General features: G+C 55.1%; 2 protein-coding genes across 2 annotated transcripts; one reads left to right on the top strand and one right to left on the bottom strand.

Annotated features, from left to right (window-relative positions):
* SLC15A3 (solute carrier family 15 member 3) lies at nt 1-14730 on the top strand. The gene is made up of 8 exons (XM_010384958.2): nt 1-777; nt 4769-5058; nt 7745-7892; nt 9691-9801; nt 10548-10716; nt 12200-12358; nt 13791-13946; nt 14441-14730. Exons 1-8 carry the CDS (start codon nt 220-222, stop codon nt 14593-14595), a joined length of 1746 nt encoding a protein of 581 aa, XP_010383260.1. The 5' UTR covers nt 1-219; the 3' UTR covers nt 14596-14730.
* On the bottom strand, nt 14655-27794 carry TMEM132A (transmembrane protein 132A). The gene is made up of 11 exons (XM_010384957.2): nt 27323-27794; nt 24630-24844; nt 24190-24408; nt 22892-23223; nt 21156-21305; nt 19946-20141; nt 19704-19847; nt 18062-18264; nt 17054-17330; nt 16375-16566; nt 14655-15953 (listed from the first exon to the last, which is right to left on the bottom strand). The coding sequence occupies exons 1-11, from the start codon at nt 27627-27629 to the stop codon at nt 14910-14912; spliced, it is 3279 nt and encodes a 1092-aa protein (XP_010383259.2). The 5' UTR covers nt 27630-27794; the 3' UTR covers nt 14655-14909.
* Nucleotides 27795-27927: the final 133 nt, after the last annotated feature.

The following is a 27927-nucleotide window of genomic DNA, read 5'->3' as shown; positions in this document are numbered from 1 at the left end:
TGAAAATTAGGGAGGAGGTGGTAGAGTCCGGGTAGTGAGCGGAGGAACAGGAAGGGTAGGGCAAGAAAGGGAGAGGGGACAGGAGGGAAGGGTGGGCCAAAGCGGTGAGAAAGGAGGGCCAGCCAGTTGGGTGGGGGAGACGGCCGAGGCCCGCGGGCAGGAGTGCAGGGCTCTGAGGCGGGGAGAGGAGAGCCGAGGGGGGCCCAGCCCGGAGCCAGGATGCCCGCGCCGCGCGCCCGGGAGCAGCCCCGCGTGCCCGGGGAGCGCCGGCCGCTGCTGCCTCGCGGCGTGCAGGGCCCTCGACGGTGGCGGCGGGCGGCGGGCGCGGCGGTGCTGCTAGTGGAGATGCTGGAGCGCGCCGCCTTCTTCGGCATCACTGCCAACCTCGTGCTCTACCTAAACAGCACCAACTTCAACTGGGCGGGCGAGCAGGCGTCGCGCGCCGCGCTGGTATTCCTGGGCGCCTCCTACCTGTTGGCGCCCGTGGGCGGCTGGCTGGCCGACGTGTACCTGGGCCGCTACCGCGCGGTCGCGCTCAGCCTGCTGCTCTACCTGGCCGCCTCGGGCCTGCTGCCCGCCACCGCCTTCCCCGACGGCCGCAGCTCCTTCTGCGGAGAGATGCCCGAGTCGCCGCTGGGACCTGCCTGCCCCTCGCCCGACTGCCCGCGAGCCTCGCCCAGCCCCTACTGCGCGCCCGTCCTCTACGCGGGGCTGCTGCTCCTCGCCCTGGCCGCCAGCTCCGTCCGGAGCAACCTCACCTCCTTCGGTGCCGACCAGGTGAGTGGCAGGAGGCCTGCCCCGGCCGATTCCGGCGGGTGTGGAGGGAAGGAGGGCTGACCCCCAGCGTGACCTGGGACAAACCACGTCCCCTGCCTGCGCCTAGTTTCCTGATTTGAAAGAAGAGGGGTGCTAGCCCTTGCAGAACCGATGGCAACCGCAGTGGGAATAACCATGGTTATTTTTGTTTGTTGGTTGGTTTTATTTTTTGAGACGGAGTTTCACTCTGTTGCCCAGGCTGCAGTGCAGTGGCGCGATCTCAGCTCACTGCAACCTCAGCCTCCCGGGTTCAAGCGATTCTCCCGCCTTAGCCTCCAAAGTAGCTGGGATTACAGGGGCCTGCTACCATGCCCAGCTAATTTTTTTTTTTTTTAAATGGAGCTGGAGTTTCACCATGTTGGTCTCGAACTCCTGACCTCAGATGATCCACCTGCCTCCGCCTCCCAAAGCACTGGGATTACAGGCGTGAGCCACCACGCCGGAAGGGTTGGTCTTCTTTGAGCTACTTGTAGGCCCTATGCTAAGCACTTTCACTGTTTAACTGATTTAATACTCTTCACCACCCAGGAGGTAGGAATTATTATGCCCATTTTACAGAGAAAGACACTGAGAAGTTTCATGGCATTAATCAACTCGTCCAAGGTGACATGGAGGGTCAAGCAGCCGAGCAAGGGCAGCTGGACTCCAGGTCCCACCATGAGCCTCCTCTGTGTATTATGGGGATGTGCAGGCAGGGCAGGATGGAGCCAGCCTCTTCCTACCAGCAGTGCTGGAGGTTGTCAGGCCGACTTGCTCAGATCCCAGCTCTGCCCTTCACTAGCTGAAGGCACATGGGCAAGAACTCATTTATATCCCGAATGGGCTGCCTGGTCTTCTCCCTTAGCTCAACCTCTGAGCCTATCTCCATTCCCCTGTGGACAGAGCATGGCACGTAGAAGAAATTTAATAATTATTTGCTAAATGAATGAGTAAATGCCCAACAACACGGCTGTGTTTTGATAGCTGTTCCCAGTGTGATATTAGACAATACTTTAGACTAAAATGTAATATTATTAAAATAACTACATATGGTGTATATGAGCAAAAGCCAGATGCAGGACTGCATACAGATAGGACTGCAGCCATGTGGAAAGACGAGGTGTCAATGAAAGGAAACGAGAGAAACATTGTCACAGTAATATGATCAGGCCACTGGACTAATTGCACTTTCTTCTTAATTGTCTCAGTTTTTCAAATGTTCTTTGATTGCATATATTATACTCATAAAGGGGACATTTTTCAAAAGGATCATTTCATCCAGTTGGCACCCACAATTCAGCACCTAAGCAGTTTCCAGTGTCGTTGGCAAGGAGTCACTTGTCCAGCTTGTTTAGGATCCGTTGATGATGACTTCGTGCCCCCAGGACAACCCTGGCCATTTCTTTTTCTTTCTATTTTTTTTTTTTTTTTGTTTGTTTGTTTGTTTTTTGAGATGGAGTCTTGCTCTGTTGCCCGGGCTGGAGTGCAGTGGTGTGATCTCAGCTCTCTGCAACCTCCGCCTCCCGGGTTCAAGCAATTCTCCCTGCCTCAGTCTCCCAAGTAGCTGGGATTATAGATGCCCACCACCACACTGGCTAATTTTTGTATTTTTTTAGTAGAGATGTGGTTTTGCCATGTTGGCCAGGCTGGTCTTGACTCCTGACCTCAGGTGATCCACCTGCCTCAGCCTCTCAAAGTGCTGAGATTACAGGCGTGAGCCACTGTGACTGGTCAACCCTGGCCATTTCTTACTTGTTGTTGACATTCCTTCAGACTTAGAGACCCCCAATATTTGTCAATGGGAATCTCTCATCTTCCTTTAATCATGTTATTTCGTTGATATCCCACTAGCACCCCCAACCCAGTACCCTTAACCTGTGTCCTTGACCCTGTTGACCTCCAGAGAGCCTCACCCATCCAGTACCTCCTGTGGCAGAATTGCTCTTCTGGAGACCAGGCCACTGAGCAGAGCCTCCTGTGGCACCAACAGTGCTAGAAGCTCCTGTACATTCTCCCCTTGGCTGGGCATGAACTTTGGGTGGAGCAAGGGCAGGCTGCAAGGCTGCCTCATGAAGTCGGGACCTGATCCCTAGGACAGTGCAGAAACACCGAAATGGTTTGAGGCAGGAATGCACATCACTGGATTTGAGGTCTTCAAAAATGGCTCTGGCTGCACTGTAGACAGTGTATGGGTTAACAAGAGTGGGTACTTCACAACAGGCAGGAAGCTGCTGCAGAATTCAGGGGGGCAGTCAGATGGGGGATGTGGGGGTGGGTGGGACTGGCACCATCTGGCAATAGCTATACCCCAGGAGCTGCGTGTTTCACACACTTGCTGATTTCAGAAAGGGCCATCCATCACTCTCGACAAAGTGTCTGCTCATTCTAAAAGAACTCATTTATATCCTGAATGGGCTGCCTGGTCTTCCCTCTTAGAGTTACAATAGTCACATTCATTTACTTCCAATTAATAAATGGAATGGCTGCTTCTAATGGGACCTATTCAATATTCTACTTGAAAGTCTAGGCCGGGCGCGGTGGCTCAAGCCTGTAATCCCAGCACTTTGGGAGGCCGAGGCGGGTAGATCACAAGGTCAGGAGATCGAGACCCTCCTGGCTAACACGGTGAAACCCCGTCTCTACTAAAAATACAAAAAACTAGCCGGGCGCGGTGGCGGGCGCCTGTAGTCCCAGCTACTTGGAGGCTGAGGCGGGAGAATGGCGGGAACCCGGGAGGCGGAGCTTGCAGTGAGCTGAGATCCGGCCACTGCACTCCAGCCGGGGCGACAGAGTGAGACTCCGTCTCAAAAAAAAAAAAAAAAAAAGAAAGTCTAGAGCGAGAATGATCAGGGAGCTGGCATGCCCCTCCCTCCCCATTGCCAAGAGGACCCCCAGAATCTCCAATGGAATGTGGTTTTAAGTGCATCCGTGTGGACTATAATTTTACTTTTGAAAAAGGAAAAATAAATACTTATATTTTCCTCAGTGCAACTATAGAAAGTAAAGTTTGACAAAATCGCCCCAGCTAGTGGAAATATAAATCTCTAGGTGAAAGGCAGTAATGGATCCTGAGATTTGCAGGGGTATCGAAAGGGTGACTGGTTTAGCAATGTAGAGAAGCATGTATTCTCTCCATTGAAATGGCCCCTACTCTTCACTGCTTTTTTTAAAAATGCAGATACCCAGGTTCTGTCCCAGACCTGCTGAGTCAGAATCTGGGACCTGGGTCTGGGAGATGTGGGAGCAGCCAGTGCAGCTGACTGGAGCCAACAGACCAGAAGGGGCCTGGGGCCTGGCTGTTGCTGATTGATCCAAATCGTGGGTACAGATTTTCAGCCCATCTACCCTTGCTGGGAGGCCTGAAAAAAAAATGCTTTTTTCACCAGGCCAGAACTCACTCTTGGGGCTGTGCCTGGGACCACCTCTGCCACATATCAGAGGAACAAAAATTGGGTGAAAGGATGGGTCACAATAGGTTTCTCTGCTTGCCTCTGAATTGCAGAGGAAATTCTCACTCAGACTTCTGTTCTTCCAGTAATATGCATACAACATTTTTAATAATGTGCAACAAAACTGAGATCTTTATTGGCTTTTTTCTGATTATAGAAGTAATGAATAGTGTAGGTTGCTCAGTCAAAGACAAAGGGATAAATCAACCAGAAATGAACAAGTGGCATCCGAGACATCTGTTGTATGTGTTCCTCTGCAACAATAAAAAAGCAATGTGTGTCATGGGTATGCAAAAGCAGCTGGGCCAAATGTCCTGATCTTTAGCAAGTGACTCCCAAGAGGATTCATTCATTCATTCAGCAAATATTTACTGAGTGTCTGTTTAGTGATCAGAGACTAGGAAAGTGTCGGAACGCCCACCACCCACTGACCCCAAGAAGTATCTCTGTAGGAGGGAGGGTTAGGGTACAGAGAGTGCCCCGAACCCCTTTGGCCCTCACTCTCAACCCTTCCTGAATGGCAGGTGATGGATCTCGGCCGCGATGCCACCCGCCGCTTCTTCAACTGGTTTTACTGGAGCATCAACCTGGGTGCTGTGCTGTCGCTGCTGGTGGTGGCTTTTATTCAGCAGAACATCAGTTTCCTGCTGGGCTACAGCATCCCTGTGGGCTGTGTGGGCCTGGCATTTTTCATCTTCCTCTTTGCCACCCCCGTCTTCATCACCAAGCCCCCCATGGGCAGCCAAGTGTCCTCTATGCTTAAGCTTGCTCTCCAAAACTGCTGCCCCCAGCTGTGGCAACGACACTTGGCCAGGTAAGGAGGGGCTCTGGGTGCCAGGAGCCTCCAAGCTTGGAGAAGCGCTAGACTGCTTCTGGGGAGGGATGGTCTGGATTGCAGATATTCTGGTTCAGCTACAGTGATAGCTTTTTATGATGATCTGCTCTCCAGTGGGCCAGAGCTGCCCACTGTGACTGAGGACGGAGGTCAAGGTAGTGGTGGTGCTGGTGGTGGTGGTATTATTGGTGGCCATCTACGTATAGAATGTGTGAGGATGGGGCTGGGGGGCAGTGGCTATCTCTCTAAGCACTTTGGGAGGCTGAAGCTGGCGGCTCTCTTGAGCCTGGGATTTGAGGCCAGCCTGGGCAACATGGTGAAAACTCATCTCTACAAAAAAAATACAAAAATGAGTGGGGTGTGGTGGCATGTGCCTGTCTGTGGTCTCAGCTACTCGGGAGGCTGACATAGAAGGATCAATCGAGTCCAGGAGGTTGAGGCTGGAGTGAGCCATGATGGTGCCACTGCACTCCAGCCTGGGTGACAGAACAGAAAAAAAAAAAAAAAAAAAGAAAGAAAGAAAAAAGAAAAAAAAGGAAGTGTGAGGATGATCGGGGTCTCGACAGTGAAGATGGTAGTAAGGATAAGGATGATGGCGTTGGTATCTACACTGAAGACACAAACATTGGCAATGGAAATGACAATGGCATTAAAGGAGGGGATGAGGGATGGTGGTTCCAGTGAAGGCTGTTGGGATATAATGTGAATAATTCCACATTACCCTATTATTAACCATTACAGCGTCTTAGGAAATCGACCAAACTCTCTCCCTCCCCATTAGCTGACATCCAAGGGAGGAAGTTTCTGAATGACCTTAGGTCCCATGGCTTCCTTTTGCTCCTCGCCTTCCTAAATTAACTGTCTACTTACACTAAGCAAATCTGTCTCCAGACCTTGCAACCAGTTACAGCTCCTGTCAATAGGATCTAGATGAAAAAGGTGAAGAACATGCTTTCCCCAATCTGGCATATTGCTAGAGGTTTGTAAGTTGTCGGGAGCCAAGAAGTGTGGTGGTTTTCATTATCTATCACTGCCTAACAAACCACACCGGATCTTACTGATTTAAATGACCTCGTTATCTCCTCTCCCAGTTCTGAGTGATTGGGCTCAGTAGGGCAGTTCTGTTTCTCATGATGGCACTGGGGTTGTAGTCATTTGGAATCTGGAAAGGGCTGGAACATCTGCGTCTGCTCACTTACATGGCTGGCAGTCAATGTGGGCTGTTGGCTGGGAACTCAGCTGGGACTATGTGGACCAGAGCACCTAGATTTCCCCTTCATGTGGTCTTACCTTGTGGCTTGAACTTCTCACAGCATCTTGTGAGGGTTGCAAGAGGAGGGAGCATTCCAAGAATGCAGAAGAGGGAAGAAAGCAGAAGTTATGGGTCTTCTTAATGCCCTTAAGAGGCGTTGAAGCCCCAGACCACCACTTCTGCTTTATTCTAACAGGTCAAAGCCATCAGAGGGCCAGCAGGGAAACAATGGCAGGAAAAGTAAACTCTACCTGTTGGTGGCAAAATGGCAGCACACGCTGGGAAGGGTGGAGTTGACAGTGACTGTCTTTGGAGATGACCACACTAGTATTGTCCCTTTTGGAATCTCAAAGAACGATGCAAGGCTCTTGGACAAAAAGAGGTCAGAAAGCTCTCAGGACAAAGGGCAAAGGGTAAAGGTTGCAGCAGTGATTGATCAATCCTGTCACCTACTGATGTTTCCTCTACCCCCACCTCTCCACTCTCTATGCCTTGTCGTGGAATGAGAGGGTTGTCATGTTGACTGTTGAGGAGGATGGACTTGGGACAGCAAGTGGGGGGAATGTTGATGTATCAAATCTGTAATAGCGTCTCTCTCTCTCAGTCAGGCTTAGACTGGGACTCCCCTGGTTCCTGTGGCAAATTGGTGCTACAAGCCAAAAAATCCCTTCAGACTGTTTTCCACAGTCTCTGGTCTTACTTCCCTCAGGACCCGGAGGGGCCACAGCTCTAGAGTGGAATGAGTCTTGGTTAGGCACCTTTGCAACAAAAGAAAGGATAGAATAATATTGGCAGTGGTGGTGCCAACACTGAAAAAGAGTGATGGTGATGGGAATGGAAACTCTGTGGAGAGGATGATTCTGCTGACAGCAGCCACCTTACTAAAGGTGATGATAGTAAGGATGCTGGCTTTGGCAATGGTGGTGATGATGGTGAAGGTGGGGTGGAGGAGATGAGGGTACTGATTTCAGAGACATGCTGATACTGAGAGGAGGATTAAATTAGGGGGTGATGGTGGGAGTGAAAACAGTGGCCGAGGTGGTGGGGAAGTTTATGGCTGCTGTGTTTGTTTGTTTGCTTGCTTGTTTTTTGAGAGGGAGTCTGGCTCTGTTGCCCAGGCTGGAGCGCAGTGGCACAATCTTGGCTCACTGCAACGTCCATCTCCCAGGTTCAAGAAATTCTCCTGTCTCAGCCTCCCAAGTAGCTGGGACTACAGGTGCACACCAAAACAGCCTGGCTACTTTTTGTATTTTTAGTAGAGACAGGGTTTCACCATGTTGGCCAGACTGGTCTTGAACTCCTGACCTCAGGTCATCCACCCACCTTAGCCTCCCAAAGTGCTGGGATTACAGGCATGAGCCACCAAGCCAAGCCTTGACTGCTGTTTTATCTGCTGCCCCTGGGGTCCCACAGAGACCATCAAGGTGCCTGCCTGCTGCCTGACCAGAGGTCTCCCCAGCCTGGGGCTTCCCCACAAGAGGACATCGCCAACTTCCAGGTGCTGGTGAAGATCTTGCCCGTCATGGTGACCCTGGTGCCCTACTGGATGGTCTACTTCCAGGTGAGCACCCCTACCCTTTTTCTCTGGGGGCCTGACTGCCCACTCACCACCTGAATGGCTTCAGTTCTCATCATAGAGGCCCAGGGCATGTGGAAAGCAGGAAAGTCTGGGAATAAAGTGAGGTGCTGCCCCGTACCAGCTAGCATGGGGCCTGGCACAAAGCCATCTCAGCAATCCAACTCCTTCGGGTGGTGTGGCAAGAGGAACTCTGGAGACGGCTTCCTCCTGAGATACCACCTGCGGGAATTGAATTACTGGGATGGCTTTGTGCCAGGCTAGGTCCTTGAATAAGTCACCTCATCTCTCTGGGCCTGTTTCCTCACATGTACAACGGGTGGCTTAAACGAGAGGCTTTTCCAGCTCTGCCGCATTCAGATTGTCCGACTTGGTAGCTGAGGCCTAGGGAGGGTGTGTCAGCTGCCCAAGACCCCACGTCAGGCAGGTCAGGGGCAAGCTCACAAAAGTGGGTACTTTGCAACAGTGGTTCCCCAACCTGGCTGTGCTTCAGAATCACAGGCAGAGCTTTTAAAAATATGCTGGGTTTTAAAAACAGATTCCAAGTCCAACCCTAGGCTATTGAATCAGAATTGCTGGGGAAGTCTCTAGTTTAAAAAACTTTTCAGGCCGGGTGCAGTGGCTCAAGCCTGTAATCCCAGCACTTTGGGAGGCCAAGACAGGCAGATCACGAGGTCAGGAGATCGAGACCATCCTGGCTAACACAGTGAAACCCCGTCTCTACTAAAAAATACAAAAAAACTAGCTGGGCGTGGTGGCGGGCGCCTGTAGTCCCAGCTACTCGGGAGGCTGAGGCAGGAGAATGGCATAAACCCGGGAGGCGGAGCTTGCAGTGAGCCAAGATCCGGCCACTGTACTCCAGTCTCGGCGACAGAGCGAGACTCCATCTCAAAAAAAAAAAGAAACTTTTCAGATGATACTGATACTCAGAGTTGAGAACTATTGCCTCCCACTCACCGTATTACTCCCAGTGGGGAGGTCAGTGATTGTGTGTGTGTGTGTATGATTGTTAGGAGGGTGGCTAGCAGCTTAATGCTAGCCCCCAGGCTATAAGATCATTGCCTTTCATATCCCATTCACAGGAACATTTGTTGGAGCTCCCAGCCTGCTACTTAGGGGCACACAGAGTATGTCTATGATGAGACAGTGGCATGTGGTGGGAGGGTGTCCATGGCTGATTCTCAGTCATACCAATCAGATACTGACTTCTTTCCATACCAGTTGGTAAATGGCTACTGCCCTGAGCAGCCCACATGCCCTCCCCTGCCCTGGTGCTTCCGGTGGGAGTCTCCTGGATCCTACTCCATTATGTAGCAACTAAAGGGGCAATGCCTGGTATAGGACGTGGCCCCTGGGCCCTGCTCCTACAGCTGTGTCCAGAGCCATTCCGGCAAGTCCATGTCTATGCAGTGCTTGTGTCAACCTGTGGGACTCAGCTTGATTTCAGTGTGAGATGAGAACTCCCTGTGGGGGCAGCCATTTCAACAAACATTTATCCATGCTTACCCTGTGCTGGGCCCTGGGGACACGAATACGAGTCAGACCAGCTGTGCCTGGGCTCTGGGATAAGGCCCGCCTACAGGCCTGAGAGCAGAGCGCAGGAAGCTCCCTGCTCAGCCCAGCTATGTAGGAGAAAAGAGGGTGGGAAGGTGACTATCTCCCTGAGACTGGGGGAAGGGACAGCTGCCCAGCTGCCCTGTGCTCTGGCTGAGGAATACCACCTGGGAGCTGGGAGGGGGCACAGCCAGTTCTGTTCCAGGCTCATCCCCGTCTCTCTTGGCAGATGCAGTCCACCTATGTCCTGCAGGGTCTTCACCTCCACATCCCAAACATTTTCCCAGCCAACCCATCCAACATCTCCATGGCCCTGAGAGCCCAGGGCAGCAGCTATAAGGTGAGAAATAAAGCATGTGTTCAGCACCCAGTTCAGGCCAGGTAGCAGCTTCCTCTGAGAAGAGGAGGAAATGAAACTGCCTTCACACTCCCCTTTCCTGGCTGCAAGGCAACCTCGGGATACAGGAAAAGCACCTGGAGGGTGGGAGAACTTGTGTCACAGTGCAGGGATCCTGCCAAGATGCTCACCTGCTTGAAGGAATTCAGGCCGGCTGCACACCACCATGCTGCCACTCTGAAGCAGGCCTCGCTGCCGAGTCTGCAGCCTCAGATTAAGCACACTCAGGTCCCTTTTCAACTCTTCCTTGTCCCCCGTTTCTCTGGGACCCTTAGATACCTAGATCTCTGCCTTTCCCAGAGCTTTCTAAACCAGTTCCTTGGCATTTCAGAGACTCAAGAAATGAATGATCTGTAGAGCTGGCAGATAAATGAGAAATTTGCCATTGTACTCCATTTCCTTGCCTATGGCAGACATCACTAGTCAATCATGACTTTTTTATGCTGAGCCCGTAAGTGTTCCATAATCAGCCACTACCAACTGATAAAAGTTAGAATACAAGAGGAACCTATCTGCCATCTCTATATAATCCCACTCCCTGGCTACACAGCTGAGGAATGTGAGTTCCAGAGAGGGGAAGGAGCTGGACCCCTGGGTCACTCAGGGCCAGTCTAGAGTCCAGGTCTCCTGACTGCAGCCAGGCTCCTTCCACTCTGCTAGCCTGCCTCTCTTGACTTCCTCCTGCCCAGATCCCGGAAGCCTGGCTCCTCCTGGCCAACGTCGTGGTGGTGCTGATTCTGGTCCCTCTGAAGGACCGCTTGATCGACCCTTTACTGCTGCGGTGCAAGCTGCTTCCGTCTGCTCTGCAGAAGATGGCTCTGGGGATGTTCTTTGGTTTTACCTCCGTCATTGTGGCAGGTGTGCAGAGGGGTGTGGGGCAGGGGGCTGAACTTTGGGCTTGGGGAAGTCTGGTCCGCCATGGGCTGATGCTGAAGTGGTAGCCTGGGCCAAGTTCAGCCTCTCCCAGTGGGCGTCAGTGTTGGCTTCCCAGAGGTACAAGCTGAAAGAGACCCTCCTATCTAGTCCAGCTGCCCCTCATTTTGGCAGAAGAGGAACCTCAGGCCAAGAGAGGAACAAATATTTTCCCCAGTGAATTATAAGTTCCTTGAAGGCAGGGATTGTTATTCTTTTTTATTCACTGCTATGACATGCATGTGGGCCCTCCATAAATGTGTTGAATGAATTTTCCACTTAGCGGCAAAAGAAGACTTAAAAAAAAATTTCTCTTCCTTCTTCGTTTTAAAAGGATCTGGAGCCATTTGTTACAACGTGGGGGTTGAGGGTGGGGGTGTGAGGGGGCAGCTAAAGAAGTCTTTCACACTGTTGCACAAACCTGAACCCTTTTTACTTAGTAACTTTATAACCCTGAAGTTCCTTAGAGTCTCTGAGGGGGAACAGGTGAGTCTCTAAACTCACCTGTTTTAGAGACCAAGTCTCTAAAACGGGGACAGGTATCATTCGGGCCCTGAGCAGGGCTCTGCCCTTGTGGAACTCAGTCTGATGGGGGTTGTTGTGAGGATTAAAGGAGATGAAGTCTGTAAAGCACTCAGTAGTGTGCCTGGATCACAAGTGTGAGCTGGAGAAATGAAACCTCCATAAATGGTATTGTGTTGAAAGTGTGAAAACCCAACTAGATTTTATTCCAGCTATATCCTTAAAGCAGTTTGTCCTATTTTATCCTCACAATAATCCTGGGAATGTTATTCCTGCTTCTTGCATAAGGGAACTGAGTCTAGAGAGGTTAAGTGATTTGCCCAAGGTCACACAGCTAGCCAGGCTGGGAAACCAGGTCCCCCAACTCCATGTCCAATGTTCATTCCACTAGAGCACAGCTATCTCCCAAGCAACGCAGGAGAAGGAGATAACATAATTAAATTTGAAAGCCAGGTTAGAAACACTACAGCAGTATTTGACGCTGCAGTAGAGAAGTCATGTGATATTGTGGAAAGTAGGCCAGCTTTGAAACCAGACATACCAGCGCTCAAATCCAGCCCTGACTACTTATCAGCTGTGTGACTGTGGGCTGGTTGCTTAACCTGTTTCACTTTTTTCACCAGCAAGGATGCATAGTAAATGCCTAGCACATAACAGGTTCTCCATTAATGAGAGTTATTAATGAGTGCAAAACTCGGCTCGGAGCTTCTAGCAGCCAACTCCAAAAGGGAAGAGCTGGTCGCATCTTGGCCTCCTCCTCCACCCCGAGTCCAGGATTCTTTTCCTGGCCTGCTGCTTAATCTTTGGCTACTTCATGAGCACCCCACCCCCGCCATGTACAAGCTCTGCTGTGGGCTAAGCTGCCTGGGGTAGGCCTGACTATAATCCCCCTCTACTCCTCCACCAGGAGTCCTGGAGATGGAGCGCTTACACTACATCCACCACAACCAAACCGTGTCCCAGCAGATTGGGGAGGTCCTGTACAACGCGGCACCACTGTCCATCTGGTGGCAGATCCCTCAGTACCTGCTCATTGGGATCAGCGAGATTTTTGCCAGCATCCCAGGTACCCTGGATCCCCTCCCCTGCTCCTACACCAGTGATGGGCTCTGCCCGGTGGCACCTCAAAGTCAGGGGCCCCAGGGCTGCAGCCTCCAGGGCCCATCTGCATGGAGGAAGGCAGTGTTTTCTGACCAGCGCTCTTTCACTCAACGGGGATCTATTATTGGCACCTGGTTCAAGTCAGCCACTGTGATAGGCACTGGGGATTTGGAGGCAAGCAAGGCACTTCCCACGCCAGCTCTCCACGTATTCCCCTGGTGCCAGGTTCTCCACCCTCTGTGTCTTTGAAGTTGCTGTTCCCTCTACCTGAGATTGAAGGTGAACTCCGATTTCCCCTTCAATTCTGAGCCTAAATACCAAGGTCCTTGGGAGGAAGGGGCCCTCCCTTCCCGCCCTGTGTTCATCTCTCTATCATAGCACACTGTACTCTGGGTCATAATAATGGATTTCCATGTCCTTCGCTCCCCACCCTCCCAACCTCCTTCCCTGGGCTGGGAGCTAGAGCTACAAGGCTGGGGCAGGCCCTTCAGGCAGCAAAAAAGCAAGGGCTTCCTCAGCTGTGGGCCCAGGGCTAGGCTGGGTCAGATATAAAGAAAAAACTGACCCTGGGAGCTCACGCAGATGGGGAGAGAGTCAGGCAAACAGTGAGCCAGTGGAGTGCTGTGGAAGTCAGGGCAGAGTGTGGTGGGAGCCCTTAAGCATGGAGGGGGGGCAGGCAGGTGAGTGGGTAGGAGGAGGGGTCTTACAGGCAGAGGGAACAGCATAAGCAAAGACTCAAGCCTTTGGGAAGTGTGGGGGATAGGACTGGAGAGGCAAGGGAAGTGCAGTGGAGGTGTCGAATTTGTGGGCTGAGCCTGCACTTTGGGATTTCCCCTGAAGGCAACCCTCCAGGGGGTTTTGGCCGGAAAGGACCCCATCCGAGATGCTTTACACAGATGCTCCTGGCTGTGTGAGGAGGACAAGAGTCAGGGGAGTTTAAGAGGCATTTGCAGAAAGTGACCAGGACTGGGGTTGGACCCAGAGAAGAGGAAACAGAGAGAAGGACATACATTTAGAATAGATTTCAGAGGTTGTATCAAAATGATTCGACGATGACATTGAAGGTGGGCAGAGATGGTGGGGAGAGAGAGGAAGTAAAGATGGTGCTGTCACTGAAATGAGCGACCTAGCAGGAAGGGGAGGAGGGGAGACAGAGCTACTGGGGCAGCGCATGGAGCACCCCAGTGCAGGTGTTCAGCCAGGAGGCAGGTAAGCAGGGCAGAGGGAAAGGCGGCATTGATGCATAGGTGCTGTCATTGCCATTGAGGGGACAGGCATCCAAGGGAAGCCTGGAGGGTGGCTTGGTGGGGGCAGGGTCGGGGGCAGCAGGCAGGGGCCTGAGCCTGTTCTCTGCACCTGCACCAGCCCCTGAGATCCTCTCTGCTCCCTCTCCGCAGGCCTGGAGTTTGCCTACTCAGAGGCCCCGCGCTCCATGCAAGGTGCCATCATGGGCATCTTCTTCTGCCTGTCGGGGGTGGGCTCACTGTTGGGCTCCAGCCTCGTGGCACTGCTGTCCTTGCCTGGGGGCTGGCTGCACTGCCCTGAGGACTTCGGTGAGTATGGGGCCTCCCCAGGAGTGGGACATGGGTGGAGGGAGGCTTGGAAAGGAGGTGGCAACTGCTAAGTGCTTTGACTCTGGGCAGAAGCAAGAGGAGGGCTAGACTTGGAGAATGGGGTTCTAGTCTGGGCTTGGCCAGTCAACCGCAGCATGGCCTCCCTCCCTGGGCCTTTGTTTCCCCAACTGTTGAACTGAGTGGACCTCCAAGGCTCCTTACTGCTTCTGGAACTCTGCCATTTCTGGCTGAAAGGTTACCTTTCTCATGGTGTTTGTATTTCATACCCCCTTCTGAATAGCGGAAGAGGAATTGTAGATACCCCTGGAGACCTTCAGGAAGCCAGACATAAGCGGGTATCTGTCCAGTGTCTTCAGATCCCACCACTGCCCACATGGCCTCAGCTGCCAGCCCCAGGGCTGGGACACGGCAGGCACAGGGCGCGAGTCAGAGGATCCCTGTCCTGACCCAAATCTAACCTCTCCTTTCCCCAGGGAACATCAACAATTGCCGGATGGACCTCTACTTCTTCCTGCTGGCTGGCATTCAGGCTGTCACGGCTCTCCTATTTGTCTGGATCGCTGGACGCTATGAGAGGGTGTCCCAGGGCCCAGCCTCCCACAGCTGTTTCAGCAGGGACAGGGGCTGAACACAGCCCATTCCAGCCCCCTTGCTTCACTCCACCAGACAGACAGCAGCAGTCCCAGCTCTGGTTTCCTTCTCGGTTTATTCTGTTAGAATGAAATGGTTCCCATAAATAACGGGCATGAGCCCTTCCTCACGACCATGGTCCATGACAAGGGGCAGGGCAGAGGGGGCCTGGGTGGGAGTCCTTGCGGGGGACCAGGCAGGGGACTTGGATCAACAAGCACCAGACGAGCGGTGGGGGGGGCAGGCGAGAGGCTCGGTGGGACCTCCACCGTTGTTGCCCCAGCTGGTGGCTGACCAGGTGGCTGTGGAGGGTCAGGAGCTGCCCCGGATCCTCTCCATGTAGTTGCGAAGCGCCTCAGGGTCCTTCAGCCCCATGTCCTCACACACCCAGCGGATGTCCTCCTCGCCTGCCACAAGGATGGACTGCACAGCAGGGGCCCCTGCAGGCTCCTCAGGTGGCTGGGCTGGAGGGGCTGGCGCAAATGTCACAAACTCTACTCGCTTCCGCCGCCCCCCAGCCTCCTTTCGGGCCAGGGTGCTTGAGGAGCCGGTGGTGCCCCCAGGAGGGCCAGGGGCCAGGGTAGGGGCCTCCCCTCCTCCCCCACTCTCACAGGGGCAGCCCCCCTCCCCCTTGGGCAGGCCAGGGGACTGCCGGTCCAGCTGGCGGCTCAGTTCCTCCTGGTCAGTGCCCAGCCAGACCCAGTTGTGGGGCTGGGGGGAGGTGGGGTCAGTGGCACTGTCGGGAGGCTCTTTGCGCTGATAGCGCAGGACGAAGACCACACCATTGACCAAGAAGACGAAGATGGCCACGCAGAAGATTCCCAGCAGGGCGTACATGCCCAGCTCTAGGTCGGTGACACGCTGAGGGGCAGGGACCATCTCCTCCTCCTCTTCCTCCTCCTCCTCCCTGGCTTTGGTGTCCTCCTTCCTGGCCTCCTCCTCTGCCCGCTCAAACTTACCCCTCACACCTATATTGTCCCCGACACTGCCTGCCGCCTGCCGTTCACCACCCATGGTGGCTTCTGTGGCTGGTGGGCTCCAAGCAGGGCTGGATGGAAGGGCAGGGGCTGGAGTGGAGGCAGGGGGCAGCCCCAGCCAGGCGGTGCCAGAGGCCAGAGGCACACGGTGGCGGCCCCGGCGGCAGGGCTCGGGCGGGTGTAGAGCCACATGCAGCGGCAACCCCTCGGCACCTGCCCCACTCACCACCACCCCGAGCTGGGCGCCCTGCTCCTCAGCTGGCAGGATGGCCCCAGGCTCCTCGGCTGAGACGGACAGTCCCAGGTCACGGCGGTCATAGAGCTCAGCCGGGGCCACAGTGTGATCAGAGAAGGACAGCCATAGGGAGAGGGCCACCTCCTGTGGGGCACACAGACACAGGCAGAGACACGCGAGGGCACGCACGCATGCACAGAGAAACCACTCCCACAGAGACAGGCCACATGGAAGAGAGACCAGAGAGAAAACAGAGACACAGGCAGATAGACAAAACACAGGGAGAGAGGGGATGCGTGTCAATCACCTGTCTGCCACTCAGTCCTAGGGTCTGAGTTATTGGGAGGGTCCTCAGTTAGAGCCATCTAACCAACCTCCCACTGCCATACTCCAGCCACTGCTTGATCACCTCCAGCTGCAGAGAGCTCACTACCTCACAGAGTCAGTCCTCACTCTGAAAACCCTAAGGGGTCAAGGTGCCAGGTTCCCCTTCCTCCCATCCCCCTCTACCATGAGCCCCCATCTGGAGATGTTGACCTCATCCCCCTGACCCCCCAACTGTCACCTGCTTTGGGGCGGGAAGGGCTGACTGTGCCCAGCACGTGGCTGTGACCTCCCCGGGGTGGGCAGTGCCCCGGCTCAAGGTCAGCGAGATGCCTATCACTGGCTGCACCCTCAGCTCCAGCACTGAGACCTTGTCGTCCGTCACAGCCAGGGCCTGCTCCCCCAGGATGGAGTCAGACAGCGGGGAACGCACCTGAGGGTGGGAAGGAGCTGGAGGTGGGGGAGCCTTCTATACAGACAGCCCCCACCCAGAGGGAACCGGGTGCTCCCAGCACCCTTATAGGCTGCTCTCCGGAGGTGGGGGGGTCTTTGCCATGGACAGCCCCCACCCAGAGGGAAAAAGGAGCTCCCAGCAGCCTCACTGGCTACTCTCCCTCTACTCTTTGCACCCCAGTGCATACGTGGACCCCAATCCCACACCTAGGGGACAGTTCCCTTTTCCCTCAAGACGTGGTCCCCACATTACCCACACCTCAGCCCTTCATAGCTAGAGGGCTTCCCCCCTTATGCAGCCACCCCATTCTGAACCCATCCCCAATCCCACTGCTCTCAGACCTAGACCTCACAACTCGCCCACACACTCTGGGCTCCTGGCACACTCTTCACTCCCACCTGCAAGCATTTTGGGGGCCCCTCCACCCTTCTCAGGGGGTCTGCTCTCCTGGTCCCGGGCTGCTTACCTCAATGGAGGTGACACCGGGCTCCCGGCCCACCAGGACGCGGCCGCCCTCCAGCGAGGCCACACGCGGGTCCAGCACGCGGGCATGTGGCGCCACAAGGTGGGACACGTCCAGCAGCCAGTTGGAGCCAAGCAGGTGCGTGAGGCGGCGGCCGCCGTCCAGCGGGTGGGCAGCGAAGGGGGCGAGGAACCGCACACCGGCGCGCTGGTACTGCAGGTGGCAGCCACGGGCGCGCCGCTCGGTCTCATCTGCCGCCTCTGCGGCGGGTTCCACAGGCCTGCAGGGCAGGGAGGCCGGAACTGGCTGTCAGCGCTGCCCGGCCCCAGCCTGCCCAGAGCCCAGCTGCTGAAGATCCCCAGCTCCTCCCCGGCGGCTCCTAATCGCCAGCGGCTCCTGTTTCCCAAAGGCAGACATCCGCCCCTCTTGGGGTCAAGCCCTTCGACCCCCAGCCCACTCCGGACCGGTGCTGTGCCTCGATCACCGCTCTTGCTCCCAAGTGGACCCCAGGGGAGATGCTCTCTTACGGGGACCCTGGGGACGCTCACTCTCTGAAGGGCCTGGAAGCTAGATTCCAGAGGCGTGGGCCACTTCGCCCTGGGTTTTGGGGAGCCCCCTCCAAGGGTGTTCGTTTCCTAAGCTCTGTGTCATCTTAGGCTCTGAGGGTACAGCAGTGACCAGCATAGACAGACCCCGGCTTCAAGGGGCTGACATTCTCGGGGGAGGAGCGTGGAAAGGATGGACAGGCAACATTAACCAGTACTGAGGTAGATTAGGAAGTGGAGGGTGCTAGGGGAAAAATGAGGCAGGGAAGGAGAGGGATGCGGAGGTCAGCAATTTCACAGAAAGCTGTCATTGGATGGGCGGTCCAGGGTGGAGGTGGGCAGAAAGAACTGCAAGCAACGCGGCAGTTTTCCATACCCCAACTTGGGCCCATGGCTGTGTCCCCTGCGCCTCTCCGTCCCAGTGTGACTCGCCAAGGCCTGCCAGCTTTCTCAGGCCTCCACTCACCCTTCGGCAGGGCTAGGTACCCTCCAGCCGCGGACCTGCTCCAGGGTGGTGTCGGTGAGCTCGATGCGCAGTGGTAGCAGCGGGGCCCACACTGTCAGCCGCAGTGAGGCCCGGAGCCGGCGCCACCAGAAGTCCACCCGCACCCCCCGGGCGCCCCGGCTCTCCTTGCCAGCCACGAACACGGCATCACAGGCCTCAGACACCTGTGGAAGGGTAGAGGGCAGGCGGGCGGGCTAAGCCACTAAAGATAGGTGTGAGTTTGGGCCCGGTGGGTGGCTCATGCCTGTAGTCCCAGCACTCTGAGAGGCCGAGGTGGGTGGATTGCTTGAGTCCATGAGTTTGAGGCCAGCCTGGGCAACATGGCAAAAACCCCTCTCTACAAAAAATACAATACATCAGCCAGGGGTGGTGGCACGTGCCTATAGTCCTAGCTACTGGGGAGGCTGAGGTGGGAGGATCCCTTGAGCCTGGGAAGCTGAGACTGCAATAAGCGGGACTGTATCATTGCACTCCAGTCTGGGGACAGAGTGAGACTCTGTCTCAAATAAATAAATAGATAAATAGATTAAAAACAAAACAAAACCAAAAAAAAAGGCATGGGCCAGAAGACCGCAGCCCTGACCTCGGGCCATAGGATGGGCTCCCACTGAGTTCGGCTCTGTGTCTCATGGGAATGCATGTTGCAGCAGGACTGTTGGTTAAGCCCCTGTTCTTTAAGATTTTACTGTAGGGGCCATTCCTTGAGTTTCCCTGGGGCTCAGTCAGGGGAACTGGCCATTGCATACCAGTCTTCCTCCTGGCAGAGCAGGGGTGTGAACCCAAAACTTTGGCTCCTTATTCATGCTGGCCTTTGACATTGCTCTTGGAGCCACCTGGCAGCCAGCTACAGCCAGGTAGGCAGAGGTGGGGCAAAGCAGATCTCCCCACCAAGGCCCTCCAGCAGGAACCACACACATTTGAGCAAAGGGAGCCACAAGTGGGGAAAGGCACCTTCTCCCTTCAGGTGGCTGCGATTTGCATACATGCAGGCTCCATGCTTCCCCTCTTAGAATTTCAAGATAAGAAAGTTGCTCTACTCACCCCCCTTTTTTTTTGCTTCACAATCACCAGTAATAATAATAATAATTTTTACCATTGTATAATTATTACATCATATTATAACAGCAGTAGGCGCCATTGTTTCAGCTCCTGCTATCTGTCGAATACTGTCTTAAGGTGCTTTTAATTCTTACAACAACCAAAGATATGTTCCCATTTTCAAGTTTAGGGAACAAGGCTCAGAGAGGTTAAGAGATCAGTCCATGATCACACAGCTGGTTGACAACAAGGATGTGTTTCAAACTAAAACTTTCTGATCACAAAGTACGTGCTCTCAACTCTCAGGCCAGCTCACCTGCCCATGCAATAATGAGCGTGAAAGTGTCTAAGATTGGGGACTGTCAGGGTTACTTGGCTCCCACTTGATTTGGGAGAGAGGTGGCTGGAACAAAAGAAATTGAAGCTGTGGTTCCTCCCATGAGGTTTCTGGTCTCAAGAAGAAGCTGTTCTCTTGGGGACCCACATGAGGAAGGAGGAAAGGGGTGCGTGTGTAACTGTGCCCATACAAATGCAGACTCACATGAGCTGGGTACCTGCCACTCACCTGCAGGACCTGCGTGTTGGCCGACTCGCAGCCGACATGCTCTGTCACCTCCACCAAGGCCCCCCCGCCGTCCACAGTGACAAGGCGCACGGGGACATGCTGGGGTACTCCAGTCAGTGGTGCTGTATTCACCAGCTCCTCAGCCTGGGGGTGGAGGAGGGGCTCAGCCCCAGGTCCCTCAGCGCATGGGCTCCTGGGACTTGGCCTCCAGCCTTCCCCGGCAGAGATGGAGGTCTCCTTACCTTGGCCAGTGGGATAAGGGCTCTGATGTCTCGCTCTGACACCAGGATTTCCCACACCATTTTGTCCTTCTCTGCTTCAGGGGCCTGGCCGGGGTACTCCAGCTGCCACGTGACGGGGCGAGTGACCGCTACGCCCCCACCAGTGCTATTCTCCACCATGAAGTCCACCCACAGGAACTCAAACAGTTCAAGGGGACTGCCGGCCAAAAGAGAGAGAGAAGCCAAGTGCTTGCTAGCTGCCAGGTATGATCTCAGCTGTTACTACATTCATGATTATCCCAATTTTACACAGGAGAAAACTGAGGCACAGAGGTTATATAGCTCACATAAGACCACACAGCAAAAAGTAGCAGGGCTGAGATCTAAACCCAAGCATCCTCGCTCCAGCCCAAACTCTGACCCACTCTTGGCCTCTCTAAGATCCTTGAAGCCACTTAACCACCTTCCATCCGGCAAGGTGGCTTGCTCCCCTGTCTGCCTGGGCCCGCTTCCCCCAGATTTCTGCTTTCCACAGCCACTGAGGTGGTATGCGGGAGATTCACTTCCAGGTCCCAGGACCAAACACTTGACCCTCTGAATGATAAGCTTCCTCCGATCAAACAAACATCTATGTGCTGGGAACCATCCTGGGTGCTTGATATGCAGTACTTTATTTTCAAAAATGCTAAGGGATGCATTATTATTCCTATTTTACAAGTGAAGAAACTGAGGCTTGGTTAGGGGAATGTTCACTGGCTTGCCCCAGGTTTTGCCCACCCCAAAAGCATCAGAACCAGAATTCAAACTGGGGCTACCGAGTCCATGGCCCTGACCCAGGCTCAGGGCATGAATAAGAAGAGTTCACAACTGCAGAACTGCAGCTGGGCTTTTTGGGGAAATGTGAATGGCCCAGAGAAAGAACCATTTGGTAGCAGCAGAGGGATGGAGTAGTGGCTATGAGGGCTATACCTGGGGGACAGGATTGGTTGGCATCACTTAGAATAACACTCACAGACACTTGCTATGCCTGGCACATGGCTGGGGCTGGGAAGATAGTGGCCGAATGAATGAATGAATGATGCCTGCTTTGTGCTGCCTCCTTGAAAAAGTCTGTCCTTGTGTCTGCTCACCTGGGGATCTAGAGGCAGCATGGCAGCTCCCAAGTCTGCCCACCTGCACTCTATAACCAGCCCTCCCTCCCTTGCCCCCTGGGTGGAGGGAAACTACCCACCTGGAGTCTGGCTCTGTGAGCCCAGCACGGTGGCAGGTGATGAGGGTGGTGTGGTGCTTGGAACCCTTGAAGCGGTCCAGCTTGGCAGTCCACAGTGTGGGCTGGGCTGGGCGGGCGGCTGTCACATGCAGCCCCTTCTTCACCTTGATCCTGGGGAAGAGGGTATAGGCTCAGTTTGGCAAGGTGGATGCTGAAGTGTGGGCTGGATTGAAGGGGAAAGACAAGGGGCCGAAGCCCTCTGACCTCCCCGGCTCCAGTCTGAATCTCCTCTTCACCATCCTCCAACCCAGAAGGACCCCGCCTCAGTGCAGCTCACACCTTCCAGCTCTCCCCCACCCAAAGACCACTTACGCCTCCCCACTTCCCATAAGGTTAAACCTTAGCCTGGCATTCGGGGGCCTTCCAGGGTCTGGTTCAGCCTTACCTTTGGCTGTGACATCTCTCCATGCACTCTCTGCTTCAACTACACACAAGTTCTTCCCCCCACACATAGCACCCATTCGTGGCTCCAAGTCTTTGCCCAGTCTGTGCCTTCAGTCTGCTCTGCCCTTTCTTACTTTACCTGCTGATGCTTTAAGCCACCAACAACTCACAGACCATCTCCTTTAGAAAGCTTTTCCAGTGGTGGGATGAATTTCCCCCTTACTGCACCCAGTGACCCAAGCTCCCACAGCACTTTGAACCTCCCTCAGTGCTTACACACCCACACGCCTTCTAATCCAATTCATGCCCATCCAGCTCCCTTCCCTACCACTGGGGGCCCCTTTCTGCCAGATAGGGACTGGCCCTTGCTCGTGTTTGGATCTGCAGAGTGAAGACACAGGGCTTGGCAGGCCGCAAGTGTCTAGGAAAGATCTGCTTAATAAGAGTGAGAATAGGAGGGTGTAGGAGATGGGGAGACACAGAGACGGGCCACGCACAAACCCAGGCAGGGCTTGAAACGAGGTCTAGGTTTCAAAGCATGTCTGCAGACACTCTTCAACCCTCAGGAAAGGTCTCATTACAAAGTGAACCAGTCCCAGTGCCTCACCGTAACCAAGCCCAGGACTATCCTGCCTAGAACTCAGGCTTCTCAGAATCCTAAAGCCTAAGAGATATCTCACCCATGAATTCCTGCGCTAGACTCCAAAAGCAAGTCATACTCTGCAAGCCCTTGCCCGGTGAACTGGGTAGGTAGGTGGGGGCTGCTTTGGGGGAACTTATTACAGAAAAGGACACAAAGAATGAGGGCCTTCCTATGGGGAAGAGCAGGCTCTGTCCAAAGCCTAGGGACCTACGGCGAGGGTGGCAAGGAGGGAGAGCATGTAGGTGAATGTGATTGGGGCAAATATCCGTCTCCAGAGCACTGGAGCAAGAGCCCACGCTTAGGTACTGCATTTTCCAGTCTCTAAGCCCTTTACGGGTTCCCCTCCCTGGAGCCTTGCAGCTGGCCTGGAGCTGGACCATTGTTAGCCCCACTGGATAAAGGAATCTCAGGGAGGTGCCAGGGAGAGAGGCGGCTTCCTACTTCTGACTCTAATTCCAGGGCTGTGCCCATGGTGGGCTCCTACCAGCACAATCATGGCTTTTTACCTGGAAGGAGTTTGGTGGAGCAAACTCCTTCCGGGTAAAAAACATGACCTCATGTTTTGCAGAGGTCAAGGATTCCAGCAAGGACCCCAAGAGGAGCAGGTACCTGTCCCTAGTCTTCCCACAGAGGTTCCCACCCTCACCCATCCCCACGGCCTGGTGCTCACCGCAGGGTCAGGAGGCTGGCTGTGAAGTTGTGCCGAAGCAGGAGGGTAGCACTAAAGAGCTGGCCAGGCCGTACTGGCACGTCAGGCACCCGCAGAGTCACAGACTCGTCCAGAGGTACCTCCTGGTACTGCGGGGGGTCTGCTGGGCGCAGCTCCACACCCCCCACTGGGAGGGCCTGCTCCCCCGGGTCGTTCTCCTCACCGGAGCCACAGCCCCCAGGGCCCTCGGCCGCAGGCTCAAGCGTGTAGGCCAGCTCGGCCCGTGTGGTGGAGGCCTGGGAGAACCAGTGCGAGGGAAGCTCCAACTCCACCACGCAGGCGCCCAGGGATGGCTGTGAAGACACGACAGCAGTAATTGGCATGTGGGTGGGCGCAGGGCGAGCAACAGGATTCTCAGCACCCATGGCAGGCAACGCAGAGCTGGAGGGGCTCATGAAAGGGAGGCCCAGCATGGGCCGGAGACATAGCCTGGGTGACCCAGCAAACCGGCGACATGGCTGGGGCTTCAAACCAGGTCTAGGTTTCAGAGCATGTCCGCAGACCACTCTTCAGACCTTGGGAAAGACCTTTGCGTGAACTTAGGACAGAAAAGGACACAAAGAATGAGGGCCTTCCTATGAGGGCTCTGTCCAAAGGTTAGGGACCTACGGCGAGGGTGGCAAGGAGGGAGAGCATGTAGGTGAACATGATTGGGGCAAATATCCCTCTCTGGAGCACTGAAGCAAGAGCTCATTACCTTGGGAAAGGACTCATTACAAAGAAAGCCAATCCCGGTGCCTCACCCTAACCAAGCCCAGGACTGTCCTGCCTAGAATCTAGTCTTCTTCTCAGAATCCTAAAGCCCAAGAGACGCCTCTCCCATGTAGTCCTGTGCTAGACTCCAAACTAGTGGAAACAGCAATTATACAAGTAATACTAATAACGCAAACATACTGGCTGAGTGATTACTCTGCCATAAGCTATCCTTACATTCACCTCACTTATTCCTTCCTCCAACTCCAGATGAGGTAGGAATTGTTATCACCCCATTCTTCAGATGAGGAAACTGAATCTCAGAGAGATTAAGTTACTTGCTCAAAGTCACACCAAGGACTGAACTCCCTCTGGGGCCCTAAATAACCTTTTCACAGCACTGAAAGCTAGTGGGGGCTAGCTAGAAAAAAAAAAGCTAGAAAAGGAGTCGGGTGGTCCACAACCCCCACGCTTCCCAGGGGTGGGGACTTCCTCTCTGCGGTGGGCCCACCACCTGGCTGATGCAGCTGCAGCAGGACCAGCCTAGGTGGGGCCTGTCTACTCACCTGGAAGCGGCAGGCTTGGTGAGCAGTGCCTGCAGGGTGTGTGGCATGGAGCCGGGCACAGGGCAGGCTGCCAGACCCTGGTGGCCAATCCTGCCCTTTGAGGTGGAAGAGAACCCGGGCATGGGGCTCCGCTGGAGTCACGGCCGCTTCCACTGACACGGCCCGCACGTCCCATGGGACTGGCCGTTGGTGGGGCTCAGTGACTCGAGGAGGGACCACCTGGAGGGAGAATGAGAGGTCTTAACAAAAGAGGAGGTTGCGGGGGAAGATCTAGAAAGATGGGATCCCAGCTTGGCAGAAGAGAACTTTTGTGGGCTTCAGTTTCCCCCTCTGGAATATGAGGAGCACAGCAGGGGCTGGGGAAGGCTCCCAAGCCATACCCAGCAGACCTCAGGCCCTGAGTCCTGTTAGCCTGAGAGTCCCTGGTGCCCCCTCCTTACCTGCTGAGTGGCAAAAGGCGGGTAGGAGGCCCGGAGAAGTGGCTGGGCCCTGGGCCAGGGCTGCAGGAGCAGAAAAGTCTCAGATCGGGAGCTCAGAGAGGAGTTGGCAGGTGGGTAGTGGCCCACCTGCTGCACACGGAAGTGCTCAGGGGCGTCTAGGAGCTCCAGGGCTGCTGGCAGGTAGACAGGGTCTAGGGGAGCCTGGCCACAGTCCACTGAAGAGGGATAAGAGGGAGAGATGGCAACAGCTTCAGCGCTGGCAGGGGCTGACCTGAGTGCCATGCTGGGCACAGTAATTGTGGGCAGGGGAGGGAGAAAACGGCTGTAAATGTCCCTTCCCCTCTCACCACCATTTCACAGATGACGTCACTGAGGCTTAAAGAGCCTCACGCAGGTAGTATGTAGCAAAACCAGGATTCGAATCTGAGTCCAGGACTGGACACTTCCCAACCATTCCTTCTACTTTGCACAGACCTTGGCTTTCTTCTCTCCAACAGCCTTCTCAATGTCTGCTTTTCTCCAGCTTCTGCCCTCTGTCTACTTGCCTCTGATACCAAGGCACTTCCGGGGTACAACTGTCCCCAGACTGGGCCAGTGTGGTAAAAGATAGTAATGAAGTGAGCTTTCTCTGCCCTGAATCCTTGGCCAGGCTTTGCTGGGCATCCACCCGTCCTCCCCCATCATTGCCATGGCAACCTGAAGCATCTTTCCAAGCTTGCTCCCTTCATCCCTGAACTGACTGGTATCGAGTGCAAGTGTGGGATGGGCAGGTGCGGAACGTGCTGAAGAGATCTGTGAAGGCACTTGCTTGCCCTGGGGGTGGGGTGGAGACCATGAGCCTGGGGCGACTGTCAAAATAGTCAATCATCAGAAGGACAAAGGATCACTAAGGCCATATTGGTTTGTCCTAACTATGAGCACTAATAATAATTAGCATTTTCTGAATGCTATATGAAGGTGAGAATTTAAATACTACATGTGTATGAACTATTTGAGTCTTTGGAATAATTCTGTGAACTAGGTTCTATTATGATGAATCCCATTTTGTGGATGTAGAAAATGAGGCAGAGAGGTTAAGGAACTTGCCTGTGGTTCCACAGCTAGAGAGTGAAGGAGCTAGGAGTTCATCCCAGGCATTAACCACTAGATCATCCGGCCTCTCCACCTGCCACCTCTCTCTCCACTCTTCACTGCCACGGTGCACCCTGCAGGCTTCATGCCCTGGAGCGCACCTCCTCTCCTCTGCTCTGCCTGGTGGCACCTCCCTCCTCATTCAGAGCCATGAATGAATACCGCATCCTTCTGAAGGAAACCCTCCTTGGTTACTCGCCTTCCCACCAGTCTCCTGTCTTTTGCAACCCTGGGTGCCTCCTCTGAATTAGTAATCTTCCCATCAACCAGGGACCTTGTTGTGCTCATCCTGGAATTCCCCCAAACTAGGAAGCTCTCCCTAGAGAGGATTTCCTGGGAGCCTGGAGACCTGAACTTAAACTGATGAAACTTGGGTCAGGCATTAACATTTTGAAGCCTGTTTCCTCACTTGTAAAAGGGGAGAAGCATTAGGTGACACTGTGGACAGGACAGGGCTGTGTAAACTGTGGAGTGCTGTCTGGAGGGGGGAGGCATTATTGCTGCTGCTGCGTAATGGATTTGACAAGGTTTTCCTCCTCTCTCTAGTAGGACTCCCACCGGGTCCCTCGGGCTGGGGAGCAGGTGGCTGAAAGCAACCCCACAGCTAGCTCCCTCTCAGCCCCACAGCTGGGCTGTGGGTGGGGGTGGGGGAATTGGTTTCAACCTCCTTCCTGGCCCTCCCCACCAAGGAGCATAATATGACTGAGAGGCTCTCCCTGCCCCCTGCCCCCTGCCCCAAGCGTAACAGGTGACTACTGCTCTCTAGGGGCAGCCACTGGCTTCAGGTTTGCCTCCTACTCCATTGCCTCCATAATTACAAGATGCTCTTAGCCTGACTCCCACGAACTCCCATCACCCAGAGCTCGGCTCTGCTCGGTGGGGAGGAGGGCAGAGAATGTTTCACTGTCCCCCTGTCTTCTGTGGCATCCTTTGCCTTGCAGCCACAGCCCAGCTAGCTCAGGTCAAGGGAGTCCGACCCCCACCCCGAAGAACAGGGAAGTTGCTGCCCTTTCCCCCAGTGACAGGAATCCTCCCAAGGGCTCTGGAAGGCAAGGATGCGGCCATCCCTGGAGACGCCAAAGTCAGGGAGCCTCTGGAGGAAGGCGGAGGGAGCGCTTGCGTATCTTGCAGGTCCCAGGCAAAGGGGCTGCTTTCCACTCCCGAGGGGCGTGGGTTGGTGTTGGCGGAAGGAGGCTAGGAGGGTGCAGCGCTACAGACCACAGATGAGGGAGTGGGGATGACGTTAGCGCGCCCGGGACCGGGGCAGCTGGGTTTGATGCCCGGGCTGAGGGGCCCCTCGCAGAAGGTGCGGGACGGGGAAGCCCCTGCGCCAGGCTGCCCCGGGTCGCTGCGGGTCAGGAAGGAGTTGCCGGGTCGTGCAAGGTGAAGGAAACCTTAGGGACGAGCGGCTGGGGAAAGGTTCCCGAGGGCAAGACCTCTCCGACCTTCAGGGCGCTGCGGGGCGACCCCGCTCAGGGTTCAGTCCGAGAACCCGAAGGTTCGTGGCTCCCGGGCATCACTCGCTCCCACTCGCCCCGGCCCGGCCCTCCCCTCCCGCTGACCTCTCACGACGTCCACGGCGAGGGCCACCAGGAGGCAGAGCAAGGGGCCGTAGGGCCCCCGGGGGGCCGCTGCCGCGCGTCTGGCCATCAGCGCGCACATCCTTCCCACAGAAGGCGGGGACCAGGCGGGCGGCTCAGGTGGACCTGGTCCCACCTGGCATCTCCCGCACCCGCTTCGCGCCGGCCACACCTGGCCCGCTGGGTCCCGGCCGCCGCCGCCGCCGCCGCCGCCCGCCCGCCCCGCGGCTGCAGTTCCCAGACAATGGAGCGGGAGCAGTGGGGTGGGAGGGAGCGAATCGCAGCACATGGGCTGCCCCCTCCGCCCCGCCGGGTCCTAGTGCCCTGCGGATTCCCAACCCCTGCGCGCTCCGGCGACCGAGGTCGGGAAGAGGGCCACGTCCCAGGAAGCAACAGAGGACGGCCGCCTCTGTGTTTCTCCCACTCGGAAGCTTCTGACCAGGGAAGAAAAAGCCACTTCCTCTACCTCACCCACCCCCACAAGCAGCTCACCTGTGAAGGCATCTGACACCTGAATTCAGGGACATATGGGATGGGAGCTGCAGGGACAGCAAGAGTGAGGGAGTAAAACGGGGCCCGATGCCAAC

The sequence above is a fragment of the Rhinopithecus roxellana genome, chromosome 15 (genome assembly GCF_007565055.1).
Source record: "Rhinopithecus roxellana isolate Shanxi Qingling chromosome 15, ASM756505v1, whole genome shotgun sequence".
Lineage (NCBI taxonomy): Eukaryota > Metazoa > Chordata > Mammalia > Primates > Cercopithecidae > Rhinopithecus > Rhinopithecus roxellana.
The sequence above is the reverse complement of the archived record's forward strand: the minus strand, read 5'-3'. Positions and strand labels throughout refer to the sequence as shown.

What these genes read in the sequence shown, in the direction of transcription:
- TMEM132A (XM_010384957.2), bottom strand. Translation starts at nt 27,629, where the DNA reads ATGTGCTGCGATTCGCTCCCTCCCACCCCACTGCTCCCGCTCCATTGT. An exon ending in CGCCGTGGACGTCGTGAGAG is followed by an intron (nt 24,845 to 27,322) that starts GTCAGCGGGAGG and finishes ATCCCTCTTCAG; the next exon opens with TGGACTGTGGCCAGGCTCCC. An exon ending in ACCAAGCCTGCCGCTTCCAG is followed by an intron (nt 23,224 to 24,189) that starts GTGAGTAGACAG and finishes GTGTCTTCACAG; the next exon opens with CCATCCCTGGGCGCCTGCGT.
- SLC15A3 (XM_010384958.2), top strand. Translation starts at nt 220, where the DNA reads ATGCCCGCGCCGCGCGCCCGGGAGCAGCCCCGCGTGCCCGGGGAGCGC. An exon ending in CCTCCTTCGGTGCCGACCAG is followed by an intron (nt 778 to 4,768) that starts GTGAGTGGCAGG and finishes CCTGAATGGCAG; the next exon opens with GTGATGGATCTCGGCCGCGA. An exon ending in TACCTCCGTCATTGTGGCAG is followed by an intron (nt 10,717 to 12,199) that starts GTGTGCAGAGGG and finishes CTCCTCCACCAG; the next exon opens with GAGTCCTGGAGATGGAGCGC.